Source organism: Megalobrama amblycephala, linkage group LG10 (assembly GCF_018812025.1).
Source record: "Megalobrama amblycephala isolate DHTTF-2021 linkage group LG10, ASM1881202v1, whole genome shotgun sequence".
NCBI classification, from domain to species: domain Eukaryota; kingdom Metazoa; phylum Chordata; class Actinopteri; order Cypriniformes; family Xenocyprididae; genus Megalobrama; species Megalobrama amblycephala.
In genome coordinates, this window is record NC_063053.1 from 7,604,383 (window position 1) to 7,630,622 (window position 26,240).

Below are 26,240 nucleotides of genomic sequence, written 5' to 3' on the forward strand. Positions count from 1 at the left end.
TTTGAAGCCCAAGCTGGGGAGATCATGATGAGACATAGCTAAAATATATCATATATATATATATATATATATATATATATATATATATATATATATATATATATATTATTATTATTATAGACATAGGTATACTTATATCTGAACATTTAAGAGGCTGTTAAAACATAAAATGTGTGTGCACCTCTGATAATGTTTTAATTGCCCAAGTCTTTATAGATATTACTGTGATTGGAAATTTGGAGGATTTAAGATCAAATGTTGAAAAAGTAACCTTTCCTGACACATCATGAACCAGATGCTCAGTGAGAACATCAGAGGCCAGATGCTCTTGACTTTGGCATTAGATGTCAAGGTGATACAAGCTGATATCATGGCAACCATATCAGCTTAGTTCTTTGGCTAATCGAGTAGTATTTGGCAAGGGCTCTGGAAAAGCAATGAAAGACATATCATAGAAAAACAAAAGATGCACTAGTACGAATAATAAAAGGACTCAAAAAATTGCCAAATTGCCGTACACATTATATTCAGGCCATCAACTTGCATTCTTGCACCAACAAGAGAGCCCTTGATTAAGGCAGAATTTGGTCCTTAATTAGAGACCCTGGCACTGTAAATTCCTTAAAAAAATTGTTTAATGTAATTTCCTGTTTGCAAACCTTGTATCCTACGGGGAACTTGCTGTCAACAAGCTAACTGATTAGCCTAAGCTAATCAATCACACTGAAAACTTGGTTCAAAAATTTAAATGAACGTGGTTTGTAAACTACACCATTTACTAGCTTTGGTCTTCAGTGATGTTTCCTTGAGCAGTGTAGTAGCTTCAGAACAAAATTGAGAGATCAGTTTTATACCTTTTGCTAACCTGTCTCACAGCGCAACACAACCGAAGTGGACAGTCTGGACAGATTCAGCCCACTGACAATGCAGTACTGTGTTTAACCTTTACTTAATATATAAATGGAAGTTCCATTTATTCTCAAAGTAACATATGTGAGGAAGGAAACATTCTGCCTGAGTGTTAAAGAGGTTTAGTCACATGCAACTGCTGGCTTAGTGTGACACTAGTGGTCGATCGTGTTTACAGTGAAGTGTTAAACGCTAAGGATTTTTTCTACTGGCTCAGTTGGGCCAGTGGTCCAAATTTTTACTTGCCCTGCAAAAAGTTTCAATGGCCCCACCACAAAAAAAGAAATAATAATAATAAATAATAATAATAAGAAGAAAATTAAAATAATTATTGTTTTCATTATGTTAGACCCATGCAACCTTAATAAATAAGATTATGACACCAAATTTAATTTCACAATTCTCAATTCCAATTTTGATACCACAGCAAAGACTAATAGCCTAAGTAATATCAATTTCAAATATTATTAAAGACAAGTAAACAGTCAGTAATAACATAAGAACAAATAATCAAATTATGAGCAATAAATACAATAGAACAAACATAAAAATGAAATAAGCAGTGCTTTTCAGGATTTTTAGGTTGGTCTAACAGTAAGATTTAGGTACAGAATTTGAATAAATTGAATAAAGTAATCAAATGTAAAATAACACTGCATAGTCTTCACTGCATAAATTAAATAAATATAGATTAATCCTTATTAAAAGTCACAAAAACATTCGGTTAAGAGCAGTTGAGTGATATGTTTCCTTGTTCTTTGATTAACATTATAAACAGACTGCAGCAGGAATATTAGGCTGCTGTCACTTTAAGGCCTAATGCACGGATCGAATATATAGTGTGACATGCATTTTATTTATAATTTTTAACTGTTTATGTTCATTTAAGACATAACTGACCGTGTGTTCAAGGATACTCTCAAAGAAGGGCATTATGACATAATTTTGTGTGAATTTGTCCATTCGAGTGCAAGAAGAGGTGAAAGAGAAGTCAATTCAGTATTTGCACAGTCAGAAAAGTGACTTTCTCACAGTGTTTGAGTACCGATTTGAGTTCTCTTTTGCAGTCAGTGTTGCTAACTATTTTCAAAGGAAAGTAGCTAAAGCCTGCCCAAAAAGTCGCTAAATGTCGCTAGATGATGTCATGCGTCAATTAGCATATTTGTGATGTCATCACGTCGGTTGCATTCTGCCTTCCTAATGTGTTTAATATATATATATATATATATATATATATATATATATATATATATATATATATATATATATATATATATATATATATATATATATATATATATTTTTTTTTTTTTTTTTTGTCAGGCAACAGAACGAGTATGATATAGTGAATGACTACATTTTTTTATATATGTAAATTACATGAATTCAGAGAGTTCGGAAACTGGATGAACTAAAGCTCTGTGATAGTGAGTAGCTAATATAAGTGATAAGCACACGAGAAAAATGGAAATCAAAACGTTAAAATTAAATTCTTTAAATATAAAACAAAGGAGAATCAGAAATAGTGTTTGGTCTGTGACAACACTGTGCTCGTGTGTATCTCGCTCATTCACGTCTGTCAGATGCCGTGCACTCAACGGAATGTGCTGCTGCTCCTCTCAGCCACTCAATGAACAGAGTAGACGCTGAGAGGGGTGTGACGGAAGCGGGAAAGCAAGACCTCGCACTCACAGGACAGTGCTGGTGACATTTAGAAAGTTACTGAGATTTGTCCAAAAAGTCTCTAGATTTGTCGCTAGGCGCTTTTTTGAAAAATAGTCGCTAAAGGGGTCTGAAAAGTCGCTAAATCTAGCGACAAAGTCGCTAAGTTGGCAACACTGTTTGCAGTGTCTGCTTCATTTCCATCCATATAGTATGTTTTTAATTTATGATTTATTTAATTTAATTTATTTGGAAAAAAAAAATACTACAATATAATTTAAGTTGAGAAGTGGCAGATGTAATTAAGTTATTTTTTATTTAATATTTTAGTAAAACATTATGTAAAGTAAACATTACTTTTATTGTTATGCATGTGTTATTTACTACCCTTTTAATTACATTGCATGGTATCATACATATACATATATATAAATACACACACATATTTATTTATTTATTTATTATACACATACATATATTTGTATATCGGTCATCAGCCACTCTGCCTTACTGGGAGCGTTTGAAAGCAGACGTCTATCTACTGTATCCGCTGATAGATGCCTGCTTTAAAACACTCCTGTGTGTATCTGTGGAAGAGCTTGTTGAAGAGCATCAAAGATGTCCATTTACAACTTTTTTTTTGAAGCGTTGATCATTGTAGCCAATAACAGACATATCTGTTGAGTTTGTGAACATAATGGCCAATCAGAGGTGTTTAAGAATCTGCTCAACAGCCCTCAAAATGCTAGTTGGAAATGCTAGTATCATCACATTTTTTTAAAATTTATTTCAGTAATGACTTGGTACCGAAGTCCGTTCTTTTGACAACCCTATCTGAAACGATGTCATTAGTAGGAAGTCATTGACTCCAAGTTCTTATCAGAGAACTACAATGTATGAGTGAACATTCTGAGATTGGATTTAGCCGATACATGCATTGCATGCTTGACATGAGATGGATACTTACAGGTATTGTTCTACAACATGTTATTTACCAATGTTAAGGGATACTGATCCCTTTTCAGCAGGGGAAGCAATCCAAAAAAAAAAAAAAGTTTGAAGTGTGCTTCCTATTAACATTTCAGCACACACAACTGCCATGCACGGCTGGGGTCATGAATATTAATTCCCCTGTGTGCCGTTCACCCTAACGGATTTGCTGTAAGGTGGATGAGTGCTATCATTTATCCCTTGCGTGTTCATTCAGCTCACAGCCAAAGCAACCACTCGGCAGAGTCTACTGATAATTTTAAAAGTCATCATTTCGAGGCATTTCTTTTCCATCCCAATGCAGCCAAGATAAATAAACCTCTTAAAATAGAACGATTATGTCTCAAAGAATGAGGAAGACAAATTTGGTCAATTCTAAAAGTAACACAGCATGTTATGATGTGGGGTGGGGGTCTGTTATAATATTTGCTATACCCTTACTTCTCAATGTCTGGAGGATTTGACAAGAAGCCAACAATACAAATACAATGAGAATTTATAGTTACACAGATGTCAAAGTAATTTATTCTTTGCATCGCCAATTGGATCAGGACATTATAGCACATGGAATTAGTAAAGAACATCCGGTGTTCAATGCAAATCATCTGTGAACAAAACCAGCAATATAAAACATTTGTTGTAGGCCACAGTTTAAAAAAAAAAAAATGTAGAACTTGAGGTTACCATCTTGATAAGCATACTCAATCCAAATAAACACTTCCTGGAGAAGAGAAAGCCATCATGGTTTTCTGAGAAACTGGAGTTTTCCCATTCAGGGAGATATATATTGTTTGCCTGTAACACAAAGCAGAACCCAGGGGAGGATGGGCTGCTGTATCTACCTTTGGGACTGGAGACACAAATCCTCCAGCTACAGAAAAACCCATGATCATGACCCATGACCCGATCAGTGTTTAGTAATACCTGAACTTCCGATGTGGTCAAAACACTTCTTGAAAGCAAATCAGGACGTGTGACAAAAACTGAAGCCACTGTATTCTGAAGCGTTACCTCAGCATCCTGCCTGGCCTCAGTGTGCTGTCAGACGAGATTAAAACCAGACCTAACTGAACCAACAGCCCTCTTACTTTGTTTTCCCCTGATTTCCCTCTTCCTCGTCTGTGCCAAGCCAAGCAGCCCCCTTGCCATTCACAAGCACACGGCAGTAGCTCCATCTCTGAGGCATTCCAAAAAACGACATGCAATCATAGGTGAAACATTTTGAACCGATAGCTCATGGGATGTCGGTGTGGTTGGAAGTGTCACAGCTGGTTGGCAGATGTGCACACCCAGCAGATTTTTTTTTTTTTTTGTATGAAAGTCTTATAATTAGGAATGGAACAAACATGATCACAAAAGGCCTGCTGATGTTAAAATGAACAGACATGAAGTTATTGAGATTTAATCTCAATCACAAACCCTGCATAGTTTAACTCTCAGCAAAAGCCACGGTCTGAAAAGTAAACAAAACACACATCACTTATGATTGTTATGACTATTCTACAGTGATGAAGGAGACATGTTGCGGCACAGGCTGTGAGATGTGGTATGTGATCGCTTCTAGCCCAGGGGTCATTTTGTTCAATAATGTTAATTAAAGAAAGACGTAGCAAAAACACAAAGAGGATTACGCAAAAGTAGCACCTGATCTCTCATACTGGATCACAAATTACCCAGCATGTTGCTTTCTTGAAGTAATTATTGTTGCAATAGATAAACTTCTTGTTTACAACCACATGTAAGTCTTACCCACACCAACTATCAGGATCATCTGATCCAGTTTGGCAGCACCAGTGTTACATGTTTGTTAACTTTTGACCTGATAGTAGGTGTGGATGCAGGCTGATCCTGATCTTCTTGTCTGGAAAGCCTCTTTCTTAATTCCTAATACACCCAAACAGACTGGATTTAAACTGTTCAAGAGGGAATGTAACAATATAAAATGTAACAAACCTTAAACTGAACTATTCTGAAATTTCTTTTGGAGTCCAAAATATGATTGATTTTAGAAAAAGAAAACTTATATTAGATGAAAAATTATACTTTATTGGTGACAATTCTAGTTCAAAATATTAATTTAATATATTATAAATAAGCAATTTAGCTGAATCCTTATAGTACTGTATATGCTACAAGTTTGGGACGGGTATGATATTTTAATGTTCTTGGACGAAGTCTCTTGGTTTTGCTCACCAAGGCTACATTTATTTAATTCAAAATAAAGTAAAACAATAATTTTGTGAAACATTATTAAAATAACTGTTTTCCTCTTGATTTGAAAATGTAATTTATTCCTGTGATGGCAAAGCTGAATTTTCAGCATCATTACTCTACTCTTCAATGTCACATGATCCTTTGGAAATCATTTTAATATGCTGATTTGCTGCTCAAGAAACATTTCTTATTATCATCAATGTTGAAAATAGTTGTGCTGCTTTATATTTTGGAGGAAACGGTAATTTCAGGATTCTTTGATGAACAGAAAGTCCAAAAGAACAGTTTAATGTTCAATTAATGTTAAAGTGTCAATTTAATGCATCCTTGCTGACTAAAAGTATTATTCAGAAGAAAAAAAAAAAGTCTCACTGACCCCAAACATTTGAACGGTAGTGTATATGTAACTAAAATACTCATTGTTGTTTATCATACATTGAACAGAGAGTGAATTATATCCCTGAAGTGAATATTTCATAAGCATCTACATTTCCTCTTGCACTTATTTCCACTTTACCTATCATGTGACATCCATTGGCAGATGGATGCACACACAACAACCCTGCTTATGTAGTTAATTACATAATTACAGATGGCCTTTCCCATCAACCCTTTAAAGATAAAGACACACAATCCCAAGCGTAATAGATATTTAGCCCACAAACCACTCGCTTGCATCCAGACACTGATGACAAGCTGACTAAAGTCTGACTACGTAACTATGGCAGATGTGACCCTGGCTGAACGCTGGCCTAAATTTTAGGGAAATGACGGATATGTTTACAGACCTCAATCTGGTGTAATCCCGTCATCATCCCTGTCCCTGACAGACAACTACTAACAGACAGATATTAGAGAACAGACCCAAACACTCACAATTGACAGCAACGATTATATAATTGGGTGAGAGTGAAACAATTGTGTGACTTTTTTCCAAGTTCAAAACATTTCAGACTGAACAAAGCTAGCAACTACGTGCATAAATGGCAAAATGTTGTGATTAGTTACAATGTCATTTCGCATTTGGCAGAGACTGTTATCAAAATTGACTTGTGCTGCATTCAAGCCATACATTTCATTATGTCATGCATTCCCTGGGAACCCCAGATCAATGCTCTAACATTTACAGGAACGCACACAAAAGTACGGGCAGTTATATATATTCTCACAGTTCCTTATTGGCAAAGGGTCTTAAAACACCACTTCATAAAGTTGGATAATTAGAGCTAAATCACAAACAGCAATACTGTTTTCAACAGCAACTAGAAAGTAAAGTACATTGGGACAAACATTTATGTTGGCTTAACAAAACCTGTTTGAAAGTTTTATAAGCTTCCTAGCATGACTTATCATGTTGTTAACATGTCTTAACATCTGTCTAACATTATTTTACATTTTGCATGTTTTAATTCATTGTTAGCACGTATTAGCATGTTGCAAGCCTTTTTAACATGTTGCTAGCATGTCTTCCCAAAACACTAACATGTTTCTAGCATGTTTTAGCACATTGCTAGTATGTTTTAGCATTTTGCTAATATGTTTTAGCATTTTGATAGCATGTTTTAACATGTTTGTGCACATTGTTAGCATTAATTAACTCATTTCTAGCATGATTTAAACATGTTGCTATCATGTTTATCACATTGGTAGCAAGTTTTATCACGTTGCTAGCATGATTTAGCATGTTGTTCACATCTTTTAGTATGTTGCCAGCATGTTTTATGTTGGCTTTTTCAAGCCAACATAACTAAATAAACAGTTAGACTCAAAAATGGCCGGGAATGAAGTCTTAATCAACACAATGACTTAGTGAAAACAATTCTCATTGCCTAAATCAAAAATGAATAAGACAAACATCCAAACTGTCAAACTACTGAATTGCCTGTGTGACTCGTCAAACACAGATAAGGGTACGACACGCACATGGAGACTTAACATATATAGAGTGCCATTCATTCTCTCTCTCACACACAAATATGCACACACATAATAGACACATAGGCCACGTGCAATGCTCATGGCGAATCATGTGATGGGTTTTGCCTGAAAACAGTGCTCATTTATTTTTTTTCATATTTTCTTGAGCCAATGCAGTCAGAAGACAGTAATAATATTAAGTCAAAGTATGATCAGTAAGTAAAATTGAGACAACAAAATCTGTTTCATTAGCTATGTTTCCATCCACATACTGTATGTTTATGTGCAATTTGTGATATCATATAAAAAAACTGCTGGATAGAAATGCCAAGATGCGCATAAATTCTCAGAAAATTCTAAGAAAACATGCGCATAAACTATGATGGAAACACATTTAACCAAATAAATTCCTTGATGTGCATTGTGATGAAAATGATTTATGTACTGGTTTTAGAAATGGACAGAAGATGCAGACTAAGGATGCTCAAGTCACTTACTTAAAACAGACGAACTAACAGTCACTTGATTAGCTCAGATCATTATAAACCAATCACCAGAACAAACCACATTGAAAAGACTTGAGTGACATTGATTTTTACTCAACTGTAAGGTTTAAATGTGTATGTGCCTTTCTGTTCAGGGACTCACTCTGTTGTGAGGAGTAAATAAAACTTAATTTCTGCAAAGAGCAACTTGGAAGTCGGGTCAGGTATATGCTGCGCAGCTGAGGAATAGAAGTAAAGATTCTACGATGGATGGAAATGCTGCTTTATTCGCAAATGTTTTATGCGATGTTCCCATTTGGCGCATAAGTTAAATTCACAACTTTGAATGGATACATAGCTAATGCCTTTATTAAAATCTCTCCAGCCTAGTAGTGTCATAAACCGACGTTAAATGGGTCATGTTTTCTTATGCAAGGCCCTGGTCCATTTTTCCACCTTATTTTTAACATAAGAGCGGGTGCTGCTATTTGTATGTTTACTGCACTTATTTCTCTGGTTATTTACCCATTGCAGCTAATGAATCAGAAGTCTCACACATTCACAGAAAATGGCTTATGTCCGTACTGACAAATATGGTGGACAATACAGGCAAACATAATTTTTTGTTGCTGCATTTATAAGAAATGCATGTCTGCTTTCTCTGCCGTTTGCTAGCATATCGGCTTGTGGGTTTGCGGTCATGTCAAATATAGTTTTTAACAGCCCCATCCTCCAATAACAGCCTTTTTGCAAAGACTCGCAATTTGATTGTGAGCCCTGAAAATATAAGGGAGTCATTTAGTTAAATAATGCAGCTGTCAATCTTCTTCTTAACCAAACCACATTTAAACAGAACCATATTTAGCACTCCAAACAAGACTGACAACTGTAATCCTGCTACTATGTGAAAGTAGTGACAGGGTCACCAGACAATCCATGCTGCAAAGTCTTGGAGTGGTTTAAATAATCAGGGACCTTCAAAATGAACTTTAGTCTTTAGTTTAACTTTGGGAAGGATATGCATAGTGGAAAGTTTCACAACTTTTAATGCATTCTCCTTATTACCTCTGTGATTGGGTGGAAGTTTTGCATCATCCCTTAGACATTATTGATGTGTAAACTGATGTATTAATCTGTGACATCACAAAATGTTCCAAATTAATTCTAAATAAAATTATTTTTCAAAGGATCTAAACTCTAAATGATCAAGGAAAAATTGTTCTTTTTTATAATATGACCCCCTTAATTGATTGACTTTTGAAAGTAACTCTGAGATTAAATGTTGTAATGAGCATCCTTTGCCTTGACTTAAATTCAACAATGTTGAGGTTAGGACAGGGGTGTCCAGTGCTGCTCCAGGAGGGCCACTGTCTTGCAGAATTTAGTTCAAACCTTAATTTCAACACACCTGAACCAGCTAATCAAGGTCTTACTAGGCATACTTGAAACTAGAAACTTCCAGGCAGGTGTGTTGAGGCTACGTTCGCACTGCAAGCTTTAATGCTCAATTCCGATTTCCAGTGTGAACTTATGTGCCTCCATGGTTCTGAACTGACCTGTATGCACAAAACAGGGTTGCCAGGTTTTTACCTGAAAATCCACTCAATTGATTCTCAAAACTAGTCCAAAATCACGTTCAAAAATCGCGTTCCAGGGGGTTAAATATCGTATTGGTGTGGTCACTTCAACCCACGGAGTTGCAAAACAACCCACGGCAACATTGAAAAGGTAACCCAATTCTGCGGGAAAATGGCGGACTTGGCAACACACACAGTGTTGTCATACAGAATTAAACATGGAGGGCATTAAAGTAAACGATTACTCGTTTATTTGTAGTGTGATCTGCTGCGGAAGCCAGCGAAATTATGTGCAGGCAATATGGAAATTAAAGACAATGATGTGAGAGCTTTGAAACATTTATAATACAAGCCCTCATGTTTTGCTTGTATTATAGAGCTGTCTTTGTAATACTTATGAGTTCTGACACATCACTGTGCTTCTATTAACTACCTTTCGCAACTGTCTGAAAATATCTGACCTGTATCAGATTTAGTACCACATATGGAAGTGGCACAAATCGGGATTGAAAGGATCAGATTCCATGTGGTGTGTACTGTTTACACTGTCATGGGGAAAACAGATATGTGCCACATGTGGGCAAAAAAAAAAAATCAGATTTGGTCCACATTTACCTGCAGTGTGAATGTAGCCTTAGAGCTAAACTCTGCAGGACACTGGCCCTCAAAAACGGAGTTTGGTCACACCCCTGGGTTAGGCCAAGAGACACGTCAAAAAGCTGAAGAGTCAGGTGCCTTACCTCTCTCGTACAGACCATGAGGGACTTTTTCCTCAGCTCAATACACTTCCTGAGCTTACAGATCTGATGCCCTGTTTTTCGGTTCAGGCAACTCCTGCATTCCCCACAGTTCATCTTGCGCATACAAGGCACACAAACGCAGCAGCGACTTCTCTTCTTCCTCTCCCTCCTCTCTTGAACTCGACGTAAACGCAGCTGAATATCCTCAACTTGGAGAGAAGGGTTTCCTGACACCCTGTGCTCCAGAAAGGACTCTGACTCGCTGTCAAACGAGGACTGGGTGCTTTCTGTGCTACTGGAGAGCAGTGCCATCGCCTGAGGCCCATTGCCCATTTCACAAAGAGTGCTGTTGTAAATGGTTGTGCTCAGCGAGAGGAGAGAAAGCGCTCCCTCTTTCTTCATCGACATTTCAGCATCGTCAATTTCATCTTTGGTCTCCACGTCTGCAGTGCTTTGAAACTCACTTTTCTCCTCCTGGGGAGAATTTGCAAAGTTTTCAAGTGCTGGTGATTCATCGGAGGACTGACACACTTGGGAGGCTACAGTCTCACCTGCTTCCGTAGAGTTTTCTGGAGTGGTTTGAAAAGAACTGTCGGGAAAGTCCATGTGTTGAACCTCCTCAACCTGACCTAAAGCATACTTATCTGACTGTGAAGGGGAGGGAGTCGTTGGGCCTGAGGTATTATTGTTGTAGGCAAAGTCCACGTTATTGACGGGGTCGTGCCTCAGAGGGTCATGCTGCTCAACAAGCGCTGTGTTTGGCTGCTCGTTAGTAGCAGGACAGATTTCGTTTTGTACAGTTTCTGTGTTTGCTTTTACCTTCTCCTCCTCTGCCTCGTCAGTGTCGTGAACAACAGTCTCTCTGTGCTCCTCCGCAGTTTCCTCTGAGCTGTTAATGCTCTGTCCCTCTCCAGTGGGAATTACAGCACCCTTTTGTTGTCCATCACCAGTAGGATCATGAACTTCTGACCTTTTAGTATCGATATCCTGTTCCCTGTTCTCCTGATCTCCCTTTCTTCTTGTAACCACCTTCCTGTAGGACTCAACTTCCTGCAGGACGCTCGGACACGAGACACTATTCCTAGGTGACTTCCCTTTCCCATTACGTTTTGACAACAAGCCATTTTGTTTCAAAGAACCACGCGTGTGCCTGGATCCTTTAACAACATGAACATTCTTGACTGTCTTCTTGCTGGGCTTGCTGACAACAGTCCGCTGGGCCCCCCTGACTGCTTGTTTCTTGTCTATGGCCTTCTTGATGTCACCACTGGCTTTGAGAGAGTTGACCGTTTGCCTCCTAGTCGTGGAAGCTTTCACCCTCCTAACATTTCGCTTTTTGGATGCACGAGATGACTTCTTGGGTGCTTTGGGAATATGAGGCATAGCTGAAGTAAGTGAGGGTGAGGGAGGAGGAGTTCAGGATAGCCGGCATGGAAAACAGTATGAAGATGACTCTGGGCAACAGTACTTTTCAGATCTTTCAGGTAATGTTCCCTGTTTCAAGTAAGATCACACTGACATTTTTCCACTGTTGGCATATGGATGTATGGCTACCTGTGGAAAGGACAAGTCATTATTGAATTATGTAGCATGTAGACTCTGATTACTTTCATAATGATTGAAATCTTGAAATCAAAATTGGGGATTGTGGCTTGTAGTGCACATATGTGGGCTCTGAAGCCATCTATATGCTGGTTAACTCCTCCGTACACATTTAAAATTGACAGACTTTCTCTTTTGGAAAAATGAAGCAAAATTTTGATGGGTGTGTCGCAATCAGCTCCCTAGTTTATTATAGTCAGGGCACTGATCAAAGAATCTTTATTCTTTAACAAAGTCGTTCCCTTAACAGAAATTGCATCATATTTTTGAAGTGTGAAATATAAACTGCACAAGCCAACTCAATACACATCATGACGCACAACAGAAGTTTTAAAAAGACAAACCATTATTTAAGTATATTTCAGCATAAATGCTCAACGGTAGTGAACATAATCTAGCTAACATTTATAATTAATTTACGTCTGAAATGTGGTGATGTTTTACCATGCGAGTCTGTTGTCATGTCGCTGGAAATAGAGTTATCAGTGTCTTAAAATGTAGTGAGCCAGGGTCCTTGCCAGTGCCCTAAATCGTGTACACAACACATTGATTCTCTACCTAGGGAGCTGATTGAGATGTACCTGATGACACATTCTGCACTACACAGATTTCTGTCCAATCAGATGCTCTATTGAATGAGAATGCCTCTCCCAATGATAACACCTGCACAGGCTAGCAAGTAGGAAATCATGAATTATGGCTGTGATGTCAAATAAAGTCCTCTGGCTATTTAAAAAAGGAGGATCCCATCAATAAATTCCAAATAAATACATAAACACAGTAAAGAACTCTGTGCTTGTCAAGCCATTAAATTGGGTCATTAACTTCAAGCTAATAAAGTGCACCATAAAAGATACAGTAAATAGGCTACCTAATAGATAAACATGGTGTCTGAAGTATGAAATAATTCGATAACAGTTTGTGCAGGTGCAAAGTATATTCTATATATTCTCACTAGAGTCCAAACTCTGCAGAGTTTCTACCATATATTTGTGGTGTAAATAAAGTAGGCTATATATGAATATATTTCAGAAAAAAAAAAAAGAATAGAGGATACTATGAAATGTAATGTTGGTATACTAAAGGAGATATGCAGCCTTTAAGAATAATGTATTAAGCTCACAAAAACTTTTACGATTGTATTGCTAATAAGAAAAATTATGATGCTTAGCAAAAAGTACCATGGTATTACATGGTTATTAAACAGTACCAATAGCTTTCAGACATTGGCAAGTTTTTTTTTTATTTATTTTTTTACATGTACCATAATAGTACCTTAAAGGTTTAGTTCACTCAAAAATGAATATTATCCCATAATTTACTCACCCTCAAGCCATCCTAGCTTCTTTCAGCCAAACACAATTGGAGTTATATTAAAAAATATCCTGGCTCTTCCAAGCTTTATAATGGGAGTGAATGGTACCCAAGATTTTGAATCCCAAAAAAGCACATCCATCCATCATAAATCCATACGGCTTCAGGGGCTGTATAAAGGCCTTCTAAAGTGATGGATTTTTGTAAGAAAAATATCCATATTTAAAACTTCCGGTAACGGCCGTACTTAAGTCTAATTCCGCTGGAAGAGTGACCTCTGACCCGACGTAGGATGTAGGAGTAGCGTAAGATTAGACGCCTCTCAAGGTCCTCTTCTCTTATATCGAATCCTCCGTCATTTCTCTTTAAATTTTTTTAGACTTCTAACTCATGACCAGTGTTTTGTTTTGCTCTATCCTCTGCATTTCCGCGTTCGTCCATATGCATTGCATCGGGTCAGAGGTCACTCTTCCGCCGGAACCAGACTCGCATATGGCCGTTGCCAGAAGCCAAAAGTTGCGTCCCAAATGACGCACTATGCACTTATTTACTATGTACTTATGCACTATGTACTCATCCATGTAGTGCATGAATTGTATAAGGTTATTTTGTAATTTAACATTGAAATCTGATACCCCTCCCCCTCAACTACGTAATTAAAGCTGCGACAGTTGAGTGCATGAAGTGTCCAACATTCCACACTTTGTTTTTTCCGTTAATTTAGTGCATCATCCGGGTATTTAAAGTGCACTTTTTCTTTTTTTGGGAATTTTCAGTGTGAACGCACTACTTGCACTATTTAACTTAAAAACGTCATAGAATAGTTCATAAGTACGCGAATTGGGATGCACCTAAAGATTACAGTTTATAAAGTTTTAAATATGGATATTTTTCTTACAAAAACCCATTGCTTCACTTCAGAAGGCCTTTATTAACCTCCTGGAGCTGTGTGGATATCTTTTATGATTGATGGATGTGCTTTTTTGGGCTTCAAAATCTTGAGTACCATTCACTCCCATTATAAAGTTTGGAAGAGCGAGGATATTTTTTAATATAACTCCAATTGTGTTTAGCTGAAAGAACAAAGTCATATACACCTAGGATGGCTTGAGGGTGAGTAAACTATGGGATAATTTTCAATTTTGGGTGAACTATCCCTTTAAATATCATAGTATATGAATATGGTAATCATGTACAACTACATGATACTTTTTGTAAGGGATAAGCCAACCTACACGTTTATTGTTTGTTTTCATGTGTCAACTCGGAGTCTCCCTAAAGTGAATCAAGTGTTTCGCCACCTGTCATGAGTAAAACGTAAACAAAAATTAGGCAAGTGTGAGGTGTGTTAGTTCTGACAAGTGGATCAAAAGACACTCACACAAGTTTTCACACTGGCTGAAGGAATAGGGAATATCGACAGCATTTTGTGCGTCACTCACAGACGCGTACAGAATTGCGAGTCACGCGCCTACGATTCCAAAAAATGCTGTCTAAGTAGGGAACTAACTAGGTTTTGAGACGGCCGTTGTGGCTGACTAATCGCTTTCAACGCTCTCACACGCTTATCTCTAACAGCAGTTTGTTTCAGTTTCTATAAACTGCTCTACAAACTTTTAAATGTGATACGAACCAAATAATAAAAGAAGAGGGCTTTAATCCGTGGGCTGCTGTATTGTTATTAACACTTTGAAGGGAGTTGAAATACTTTACATACCGGAGAGACAGATGCACTGTCTGAAGGGCTAATAATATTCCCCGCCTGTACGACACGACCGATCCTTCAGCATTTCTCCTCGATGAATCTTCCCTAGGCACGAGTGAATAACGTCTTCACAATATAACTGTGAACTGTGACACTGACATGCTGCCACAGAGACTAAAGCACCTGATAAAAGGCAAATCCTTCTTATGTCAATCCATTGACGGCAGCCCTCTGCCAGGCTCGACCTACACTCTCCAGTCAACTTCAGGATATTTAATGGACGTCGGCGTGAGGCGGCGGGAAAACCCGGAGAGGATTTCTGTTCTCAGGATAGACAATCTGTGCAGCAATCAGTGTACTGTATCTATCATATCATTATTTTTAACTGCTAACGAGCTAACTGCTAAATGCGTGTACCACGATTAGAGATGACGTCAGTTTCACTATGACTATCGTCACTTTTTTTTATCGTCAGTATCGTAATTTTTTTTATTATAAAGGCACAGTATTGCCCGGTGCATTTATATACAGACCATAATATAAATATACAACCATAATAATAATAATAATAATAATAATAATAATAATAATAATAATAATAATAATAGTGGTAGTAGTAGTTTATTTTATTAAAGGGTTAGTTCACCCAAAAATGAAAATAATGTAATTTATTACTCACCCTCATATCGTTCCACACCCGTAAGACCTTCGTTAATCTTCGGTACACAAATTAAGATATTTTAGTTGAAATCCGATGGCTCAATGAGGCCTTCATAGGGAGCAATAATATTTCCTCTCTCAAGATCCATTAATGTACTAAAAACATATTTAAATCAGTTCATGTGAGTACAGTGGCTCAATATTAATATTATAAAGCGACGAGAATATTTTTGGTGTGCCAAAAAAACAAAATAACGACTTATTTAGTGATGGCCGATTTCAAAACAATGCTTCAGGAAGCATCGGAGCGTTATGAATCTTTTGTCGAATCAGTGATTCGGAGCGCCAAAGTCACGTGATTTCAGCAGTTTAGCGGTTGGGTTTGACACACGATCTGAATCATGATTCGATACGCTGATTCATTTGGTTCCGAAGCTTCACGAAGCAGTGTTTTGACCATCGGCCATCACTAAATAAGTCGTTATTTTCTTTTTTTGGCGCACCAAAAATATTCTCGTCGCTTTATATTAATATTAAATAATATTAATATTGAACCACTGTACTCACATGAACCGATTTAAATATGTTTTTAGTACCTTTATGGATCTTGAGGGAGGAAATGTCATTGCTGTCAATGGAGGCCTCACTGAGCCAACGGATTTCAACAAAAATATCTTAATTTGTGTTCCGAAGATGAATGAAGGTCTTACGGGTGTGGAACGGCATGAGGGTGATTAATAAATGACAGAATTTTCATTTTTGGGTGAACTAAACCTTTAAGTAGTTTATTATTATTATTTCTATATTACGCAATTTTCATATATAGACAATTAATAATTCCTCAGAAAAATCTAATGAATGTAAAACAAACAACAACACAAATTAATATCATCATCATCATCATCATTAAAGTTAATTCATTTTTATGACATTGTTATTAACACATAACAAAAACTCACAATAAACACTATTGCCAAAACATCATTTGCAGACAATATTTTATCATAATACAATTTTATTAAAATAAAATCTGCTAAATGAATGTAATATATCTGCTAAATATATGTAATATAGTGTAATGTGCAATATACTAATATAGATGCGGTGTTGACGCGATTACGTGTTAATTCTGCGACAGGAAGTGATTCATTGAAGGACATGAAATGGACGAAATTGTAGACAAACACGTGGGAAAAATGTATCACTGTGCCTTGATATGTAATTTATGTAAGTACATAGTCTATATGCATATAACTAAAGACGTATGGGTGTAATGTAGAGCGAATATTTTTGTTGTCGTAGACACGCAGTGTCACGCGGTGTTTGTAACAGGAAGAGCTGTCAGCTTCAGTATCGCACAAGACCATATACAGTTGTGCAACCGATGACCTTCATTTTAGGCAGGATTTATTTTTTCTGCGTACAAGCATTCAGGCCAGAGCTGCCGAAGACGTTTCTATTTGTGAAAGGTGCAGAAGTTCAGTGTAAATTGCATGTAATATTATGGCTGGCTGACTCATGGAATAAGCAAGAGTAACCAAGGTAACAATATGCAAACATTGCTAATGTGTATTGTAATACCGGTATATTTCGAGCTGCTGCACGTTACGAAATATTATCAAATGTAGCCAAAGTTACGAAAACAAGCTGACCAGACTACTACGCACTACCATCTGATAGCTACAATGGTACAAACACAGTATAATTTTTGAAGGAGGCAGAATAAATTACGTTTGTATTAATTATTAAATGATTTGTCTTTATATAAGTATTAATACAGTAGCTATTACATTTTCACATTAAAGAGCTCAAACATTTTAAGCCAAAATAAAATTCAATTCATGGTTAGCCCAACCTGTAACTCATGCTCACCTATCCTGATGGTACATGATTTGGTTTGTCTTTCTAGTTTAGATTTGGAGAACTGAATCTGTTAACATTTCCTCAAACCAGGGACTCGTAAAGTAATACATATACAACCCTGTCCAAATGTTTTTGACTGAAATGACTTTCCTGTGCATGTAGGCCCACCTTTGGCACAGATCAGCTGATCATAATAATACCAATGTGCATGTTTGTTTACTTCACTCCAGAGTTTGCTGAAGACATGAATATACTGGAGTCCTGATAGCAGCCATCATGACGACAGAGGCTGTGTCCTCGGGGACTCGACCTCAGATCCCAGCTCCTGTGCAGAAAGATGACTACCACTTTTTGCGCTCTTTCGCAGCTGGAGGTGATGTTTCAATCTCAAAATATTCATGAACTAAAGAATGTACATTCAGCTGCTCTTGGATATCTTGTGCTATGGAAGAATGCATAACAATATCGGAGATAAATTGCTAATATAGGTCGTAAATGTGTTTTCCCCTCTTAAAGGGTTAGTTCACCCAAAAATGAAAATTCTGTCATTTATTACTCACGCTCATGCCGTTCCACACCCGTAAGACCTTCATTAATCTTCGGAACACAAATTAAGATATTTTTGTTGAAATCCGATGGCTCAGTGAGGCCTACATAGGGAGCCATGACACTTCCTCTCTCAAGATCCATAAAGGTACTAAAAACATATTTAAATCGGTTCATGTGAGTACAGTGGTTCAATATTAATATTATAAAACAACGAGAATATTTTTGGTGCGCCAAAAAAACAAAATAACGACTTATTTAGTGATGGCCGATTTCAAAACACTGCTTCAGGAAGCTTCGGAGCACAGATGAATCAGTGTGTCGAATCTGCTGTTCGGAGCACCAAAGTCACGCGATTTCAGCCGTTGGCAGTTTGACATGCGATCCGAATCATGATTCAATACACTGATTCATTTATGCTCCGAAGCTTCCTGAAGCAGTGTTTTGAAATCGGCTGAAATCAATTTATAAGTATTTATTTATTTTTTTTGGTGCACCAAAAATATTCTCGTCACTATATAATATTAATATTGAACCACTGTACTCACATGAACCGATTTAAATGTGTTTTTAGTACCTTTATGGATCTTGAGAGAGGAAATGTCTTTGCTTCCTATGTAACACAGGCCTCACGGAGCCATCGGATTTCAACTGAAATATCTTAATTTGTGTTCCCAAGATTAACAAAGGTCTTACGGGTGTGGAACGGCATGAGGGTGAGTAATAAATGACAGAATTTTCATTTTTGGGTGAACTTAACCCTTTAATGTTATTGTATTTTAAATAAATTGTGTAATCGGAACACAAATGATGACATTTTTAATGAAATCTGAGAGATTTCTGTCCCTCCATGGACACACAACTACTACTTTGAAGCTTCAAAGAGTTCATAAAGAGATTGTAAATTAATCCATATTAATTAAGCTGTTTAGTCCAAATTTTTTGAAGAGACTTAATGTTTTGATATTATAAACATTTAATTTAGGCTTTTATTCGTGTGACTAGAATGCACAAAACAGCATTTTTAGTTGTTTTCACAGATCTGTGTGAACATGTATCACTTTGACCAACACTTTGACTGAGTTGTCTGTATTCAAAAAATGCAAAGGAACCATTTTTAGTGTTATTTTTATGTCTTCAAAAGGTGTTGCAGGGTGCTGTGCCAAGTCCACCATAGCGCCTCTCGATAGAGTGAAAATTTTACTACAAGCTCAAAATCCACATTACAAACACCTTGGTAAGTTAAACCCAGAATGTTTCTGATGGATAGGTATTTTGTGCAACCTGATTATCAAAGGAACTATGCATTAGAATACAATTAACCAAATGGTTGAACATGTATATATAATATGTGTTGCTTTTTTTTTTTTTGCAGGAGTGTTTGCCACACTTAAGGCTGTGCCAAAGAAAGAGGGTTTTCTTGGACTCTACAAAGGAAATGGAGCTATGATGATCAGGATTTTCCCATATGGAGCCATTCAGTTTATGGCTTTTGATCACTACAAAAAGGTTTCTTTTGTCTCATAGTCATCATTTAGTAATGACAACTAGTCCTGGGGAATAACAAACTAAATGTAGCGACATTTACTAACATAATATTTTTAGTAGCGTGACCGTTGTTCAGTTGTTCAAAATATTGCTTTTCCAGTACTAATTTTTGCTGTTTTTGTCACATTGTATTGCACAAGTAGTGTAAAAATAGTCAATAATCAAACACAATCTCCTAAACTGTCCTCCCAAGTGAAGCACTTGTCTGCTTCATTCTAGAGATTTGGTTCTTTCAGATGATCCGTTTCAAAAAAGGATTCACAGATTTGTTGTAGAAGTTGAGGTAGTTTGTGTGGGGTGTTTTATGTTTTGTTTTCATATCAGAATTACTGTTTTTGTCTTTTTTATTGGTTGTAAAGTGCAATGTAGTGTCCTCAAAAATATCGATTTTTCGATACAAATCAATACTGAAATATCTGAAACGCTTCCAATACTCATTCTCCGCAGAATAGTTACACGATACCAGCTGCTCTATCTTGCTCTCTCATCTCTCCCCTCACGTACTCTTTTCATTTGCTCCGGATGAATATTGTTGGTGTTCGAGGACTTGAATTTCAGCGTGGGATTGCGTGTATTGTGCATAATTTTACTCATTCCCACAGATTTTGTTCTCACACCCAAAGTGTGTGTGCATAAAGCCGCCTCTCAGTACTAAACCGAGTTCTTTTTCACTCCTTATTGCACTCAAATACACACAAAATGTCAAAATGGCAGTCTTGGCGAGTATTCACATAAACACAGTCAGTTATGTTTTAAGTGAATATTAACAGTTGATGAAGAATACGCATGTGTAAAAGTATAATGAATCCGTACGTCAGGTCTTAAAGTGACAGCAGCCTAACATACCTGCTGCCAAATTATGAGATAATATCAAAAATATCTATATGGCAGTTTTCCCCATGGTATCGATGTCAAAATTCTGGCCAGTGAAAATGCTGAGTGGCTAGTAACTTTGGAAAACCACTAGCCACAGTGACTGTTGAGCAAAAAAGTTAATGTCAGGCCCTGGTTGTATTCATTTTAAATGCATCTGTAAAAATGGTTTGCAGAGATAAATAACATCATCCGATGGTTATATAGTTTATATTAAAACCTTCAGTGTAGTTTACAAATTACATTGATGTTAAAAGTACAATGCTTTGTACTAAAGCTGAATGTATGCTCTGTTTAGATTATGTAATGCTTGTAAAAAGCTGTTTCGGATGTACTTTCAGTTCCTTAACACACAACTTGGAATATCTGGGCACATTCATCGGCTTATGGCAGGATCTATGGCAGGTTTGTGATTCTTTTCCATGAATCTTTCCCAAGGTTCTTGTTACTTCATGATGAGTGTTATGCCTTTATCTCCATTGTATTCCTTCTGCAGGGATGACCGCAGTTATTTGCACTTATCCACTCGATGTTATCCGGGCTCGCTTAGCATTTCAAGTGACAGGAGAGCATCGCTACACTGGCATACGAAACGCCTTTCAAACTATTTACCTTAAGGTATGAAGGGTGGAAAGGGCTTTAATTGAGAACCATCTGTGCTTCCCTTTTACGTGACAGTATTTTATCTTTAAAGGAAGGAGGAATCACTGGATTCTACCGGGGTCTGACCCCAACAATCATTGGCATGGCTCCATATGCAGGTTATTTTCTTTTTTATTTGATGTGAAATGTCCAGTACAATATGCAAAACTGAAAAACACTTTTACTTCAGCTTACTTCCTCATGTCACTGTTTTCTCTATATTCCAGGCTTTTCTTTTTTTACTTTCGGTACATTGAAGACTCTGGGACTGACTCACTTTCCAGAGCTCTTAGGCAAGCCATCTCTTGACAACCCCGATGTTCTCGTGCTGAAGACTCACGTCAATCTGTTGTGTGGTGGAGTCGCCGGAGCAATTGCTCAAACTATATCGTATGGTTATTTCTTTAAATCCCTATTGTTTGTAGTTGTCTTTTTTACAGCCGTTTTTTTTACATTTTAAGACCAAAACATATATACATTTATGTTACTGGACATACATTTTGTGTAGTACATTCTGTCTAATATTTATGCACAGATATCCACTAGATGTTGCCCGGAGGAGAATGCAGTTAGGTTCATCATTGCCTGATTCTGACAAATGTTGGTGAGTATTTTATATTTTTGTTGCCTTAATGATTTACAGTGAGGTAAATGTTTAGTAACTTATAACAGAGGTATTGCTTTGTTAACAGAGATGCATCAATAATAAAATTTGGCTGATAATTATTTTCATATAATGGTTGATACCTGTGAAATCAAAATTCTAAAAATAAATTCTAAATAAATAAATAAATAAATAAAACACTAGAAATTAAATACATTTATTTTTGCTAAAAGTGAATTTAGGCATCACAACATTGTGAAGTACAGTATGGAAAATGGATATTAATTTTTATTAAATTATTAGTTTATGTATAGTTAGATTACAGCTATTTTAAATTGTAAATATAGCTGCAAGCAGCAATTCGGGGCCAAGCCCCAGAAGGGGCAGTAGCGCAATACGGAGCAGGTAGAGCAAAAACATCAGAAATTGAATGTACATGCAAAACAGCTGGTTCAGAAGGACAGGTGGAAATGAAATGAAAATCAATAGAAGTTCAGATGAGAATGAACACAGAATGAACTAAAAACACTTGTATCTAATTCAAGAGGAATAAAGATTAGTACAATGCTTATTTGGATAAAAAAGGAATCAAAATGACTCATTACACACAATTGCATAATGACCACCCAACACGGGATTCGAACCCACAACCTCCAGGTCCAGTGTCCATTGCGCATGTCATTGCACCACTGTGCAGGTGACTGTTGACACAACTGCCGAAGTTCACTAGTTTATGTGAAAATGGACTCAAAAAGAAGAATTTTTATGAAACTGCACTGAATGTTATATTTAATAACTTTACTTTAGATCATTCTGCAGCTCATCATGCTGTAGCGCAATACAGAGCAGGAAGAAGAAAAACAGCAGAAAATGAACAAACATGAAACACCTGGTTCAGAATTATGGGCGAGAATGAACTCAGAAAGTACAGAAGCTTAGATGAAAATGAACACAGCATGAAACAAAAAGCATTTATTTCTAATCTAGAGGCAATAAAGGAATCAAAACACACAATTTCATAAAACCACTCCACCCGAGATTCGAACCCACTATCTTTAGGTACAGGGCTCGTCAGGTACCTGGCTTTACACATTGAGCTACATTATGACACATGTTCAACATGTTGTGGAAGAGAACTTTTAGTGTAACAAAGAATTTACAAAAAAAGCATTTCTTAGCATGCTAACCATATTAGCATGCCAAGCTAACTTAATGCTAATGAAGCTCATGGTTAACTTGATAGCTGAAGAGCCACATTAAAAAGAATGACAACTGGTTAGCATGCTAAGCAATTAGCATGCTAAGCTAACTAGCATAAGATAACAATCACAAGGAAGGTCACATTCAGAGACAAATATCTCGGGAACGGTAGCGAATATCAAAAATCTGTTCAGTCATTTCTATGCGGCTCGGTCCAAAGATCTTCTGAGCTGATTGTGGACAAAATAGGACAAAATTTGTGGGAGGAGTAGCGAAAAAACTGTTTTTCATTTATTTCAATATGGCAGACAGGTACATTTAAGGAAAATGACAAATGACACATCGTTGGAATTGGCATTAGCCAGGGAATAAAATGACATAAAGTATACACGTTTTGGAAAGTGTTTTCAAAAGTTATAAGCATTTTTGCAAAAAACATTATATCTGTGGAACAGTAGGTGGCGGTGTGTTGAAACTTCTCAGGTACCTTCGGGACCTACTAAAGGTCATACATACTAATTTTTGTGAAGATATGTCAAATTGTTTAAAAGATATTGAAATTTATGACAAAATTCAAAATGGCGGACATGCTTTTCATCCGATGTTGACAAATTCAATATCCCCGGATTCGGCATGGCCCAAGGAATCCATAGACACCAAGATCTTGATTTTCTAATAAAGTGTTCAAAAGTTATTGGCCAAAATATCCATTTTACAGATCTCATGACCTGTAGGTGGCGCTGTTCCCAAATTCGGCAAGGAACCTCAGATCATGGTCTTGATCAAGTGTACGAATTTTTGTTTTGATCGCTCAAAGTTTGGCTGAGATACAGCCTCTATAGCAATTTTGGGTAAACCTCATTAACTTCGTGACATCATAACTTTTGAACAAAGATGAATAAAAAAAAATCTGTTCAGTCATTTCTGTGCGGCTCAGACCAAAGATCACCTGATCAAAGTCTGGACAAAATTGGACAAATTTTGAAGGAGGAGTAGCGAAAAAACGGACTACTGTACTTTTCAAAATGGCCGCTACTGTAATGGGTGGAGACTTAATGTAAGAATTTGAATAGAATCAGCATGAAGAGACAAATCAGATGTACTAAATTGTATTTTTCTAGAGCAAATGGTTCAAAAGTTATAACCTTTAGAATGTTGAATTTTTGAACTGGTGGTGGCGCTATAGAGTTGGTCCTTGAGACTCCAAAATTGGTCAGATTTCTAGACATGACCATCACTACAAGTGTGCCAAATTTCATCATTTTCTCATGTTCCGTTGATAGGGCTGCCATAGACTCCCATTCGGGAGGAAGAATAATAATAATAAAAGGGAAAATGTACAATTACAATAGGGGCTACAGCCCCTTTGGGGCTTGGCCCCTAATAATAAAAGGGAAAACGTACAATTACAATAGGGGCTACAGCCCCTTTGGGGCTTGGCCCCTAATGAAAATCAATAGAAGTTCAGAGAATGAACACGGAATGAACTAAAATACTTGTATCTCATTGAAGAGGAATAAAGATTAGCACAATCCTTATTTGGATAAAAAAGGTATCAAAATGACTCATTACACACAATTGTATAAAGGAACCCCACACGAGATTCGAATCCACGACCTCCGGGTCCAAGGTCCATTTCTCATCTCATTGCACCACTGTGCAAGTGAATGTTTCCACACCTGCCGAAGTTTATTAGTTCATGTGAAAATGAACTCAAAATGAAGAATTCTTATAAAGCTGCACTTTAGATCATTCTGCAGCTCATCATGCTGTAGTGCAATACAGAGCAGGAAGAGGAAAAACAGCAGAAAATGAACAAACATGAAACAGCTGGTTCAGAATTACGGGCAAGAATGAACTCAGAATGTACATAAGCTTAGATGAAAATGAACACAGCATGAAACAAAAAGCATTTATTTCTAATCCAAGAGGCAGTAAAGGAATCAAAACACACTATTTTATAAAACCGCTCCACCTGGGATTCGAACCCACTAACTTCGGATACAGGGCTCTTCAGATAACTGGCTTTACACATTGAGCTACTTGAGGATGCACATTCAACAGACTGTGGAAGAAACCTTTTAGTCTAACAAAGAATTCACAAAAAAAGCATTACTTAGCATGCTAACCATATTAGCATGCTAAGCTAACTTAATGCTAATGAAGCTCATGGTTAACTTGATAACTGAAGAGCCACATTAAAGAGAATGACAACTGGTTAGCATGCTAAGCAATTAGCATGCTAAGCTAACTAGCATAAGACAACAAACACAAGCAAGGTCACATTCAGAGATGAATATCTTGGGAATGGTAGCGAATATCAAAAATCCATTCAGTCATTTCTGTGCGGCTCGGTCCAAAGATCACCTGAGCTGATTTTGGACAAAATTGGACAAAAATTGTAGGAGGAGTAGCGAAAAAACAGTTTTCCATTTATTTCAATATGGCGGACAGGTACATTTAAGGAAAATGACAAATGACACATCGTCGGAATCGGCATAAGCCAGGGAATAAAATGACATAAAGCATACACATTTTGGAAAGTGTTTTCAAAAGTTATAAGTGGTTTTGCAATAATCATTACATCTGTGGAACAGTAGGTGGCGCTGTGTTGAAACTTCTCAGGTACCTTCAGGACCTTCTAAAGGTCATACATACCAATTTGTGTGAAGATATGTCAAATTGTTTAAAAGTTATTGCAATTTATGACAAAATTCAAAATGGCGGACACGTGGTTCATCCGATGTTGACGAATTCGATATCCTCGGATTCGGCATGGCACAGGGAATCCATAGACACCAAGATCTTGATTTTCTAATAAAGTGTTCAAAAGTTATTGGCCAAAATAGCCATTTTTCAGATCTCATGACCTGTAGGTGGCGCTGTTCCCAAATTTGGCATGGAACCTCAGATCATGGTCTTGATCAAGTGTACCAATTTTAGTTTTGATTGCTCAAAGTTTGGCCGAGATACAGCCTCTATAGCAATTTTGGGTCAACCTCGTTAACTTCGTGACATCATAACTTTTGAACAAAGATGAATAAAAAAAATCTGTTCAGTCATTTCTGTGCGGCTCAGACCAAAGATCACCTGATCAAAGTTTGGACAAAATTGGACAAATTTTGAAGGAGGAGTAGCGAAAAAACGGAATACTGTACTTTTCAAAATGGCCACTACTGTACTGGGTGG

General features: G+C 37.0%; 2 protein-coding genes across 5 annotated transcripts in view; one reads left to right on the forward strand and one right to left on the reverse strand.

The window, feature by feature from the left end:
- tet1 (tet methylcytosine dioxygenase 1) overlaps positions 1-15,558 on the reverse strand; it is a 53,624-nt gene extending 38,066 nt beyond the window's left edge. The window contains exons 1-2 of one of the 2 annotated variants that reach the window (XM_048204266.1): positions 15,128-15,558; positions 10,495-12,044 (exon numbers count right to left, since the gene is read on the reverse strand). In XM_048204266.1, the coding sequence (XP_048060223.1) occupies positions 10,495-11,877 (1,383 nt within the window). In that variant the 5' untranslated portion in view covers positions 11,878-12,044; positions 15,128-15,558. Of the gene's footprint in view, positions 1-10,494; positions 12,049-15,127 lie in introns of both variants that reach the window. The other variant, XM_048204265.1, reaches the window with a different exon arrangement.
- Positions 15,559-16,871: 1,313 nt separating this feature from the next.
- slc25a16 (solute carrier family 25 member 16) overlaps positions 16,872-26,240 on the forward strand; it is a 13,603-nt gene continuing 4,234 nt past the window's right edge. Inside the window, exons 1-9 of one of the 3 annotated variants that reach the window (XM_048204271.1) lie at positions 16,872-17,002; positions 17,869-18,011; positions 19,329-19,421; positions 19,560-19,693; positions 20,947-21,010; positions 21,102-21,223; positions 21,300-21,366; positions 21,475-21,637; positions 21,783-21,851. In XM_048204271.1, the coding sequence (XP_048060228.1) occupies positions 17,915-18,011; positions 19,329-19,421; positions 19,560-19,693; positions 20,947-21,010; positions 21,102-21,223; positions 21,300-21,366; positions 21,475-21,637; positions 21,783-21,851 (809 nt within the window). In that variant the 5' untranslated portion in view covers positions 16,872-17,002; positions 17,869-17,914. Of the gene's footprint in view, positions 17,003-17,034; positions 17,318-17,868; positions 18,012-19,328; positions 19,422-19,559; positions 19,694-20,903; positions 21,011-21,101; positions 21,224-21,299; positions 21,367-21,474; positions 21,638-21,782; positions 21,852-26,240 lie in introns of those variants that run through there. The other 2 variants (XM_048204270.1, XM_048204272.1) reach the window with 2 other exon arrangements.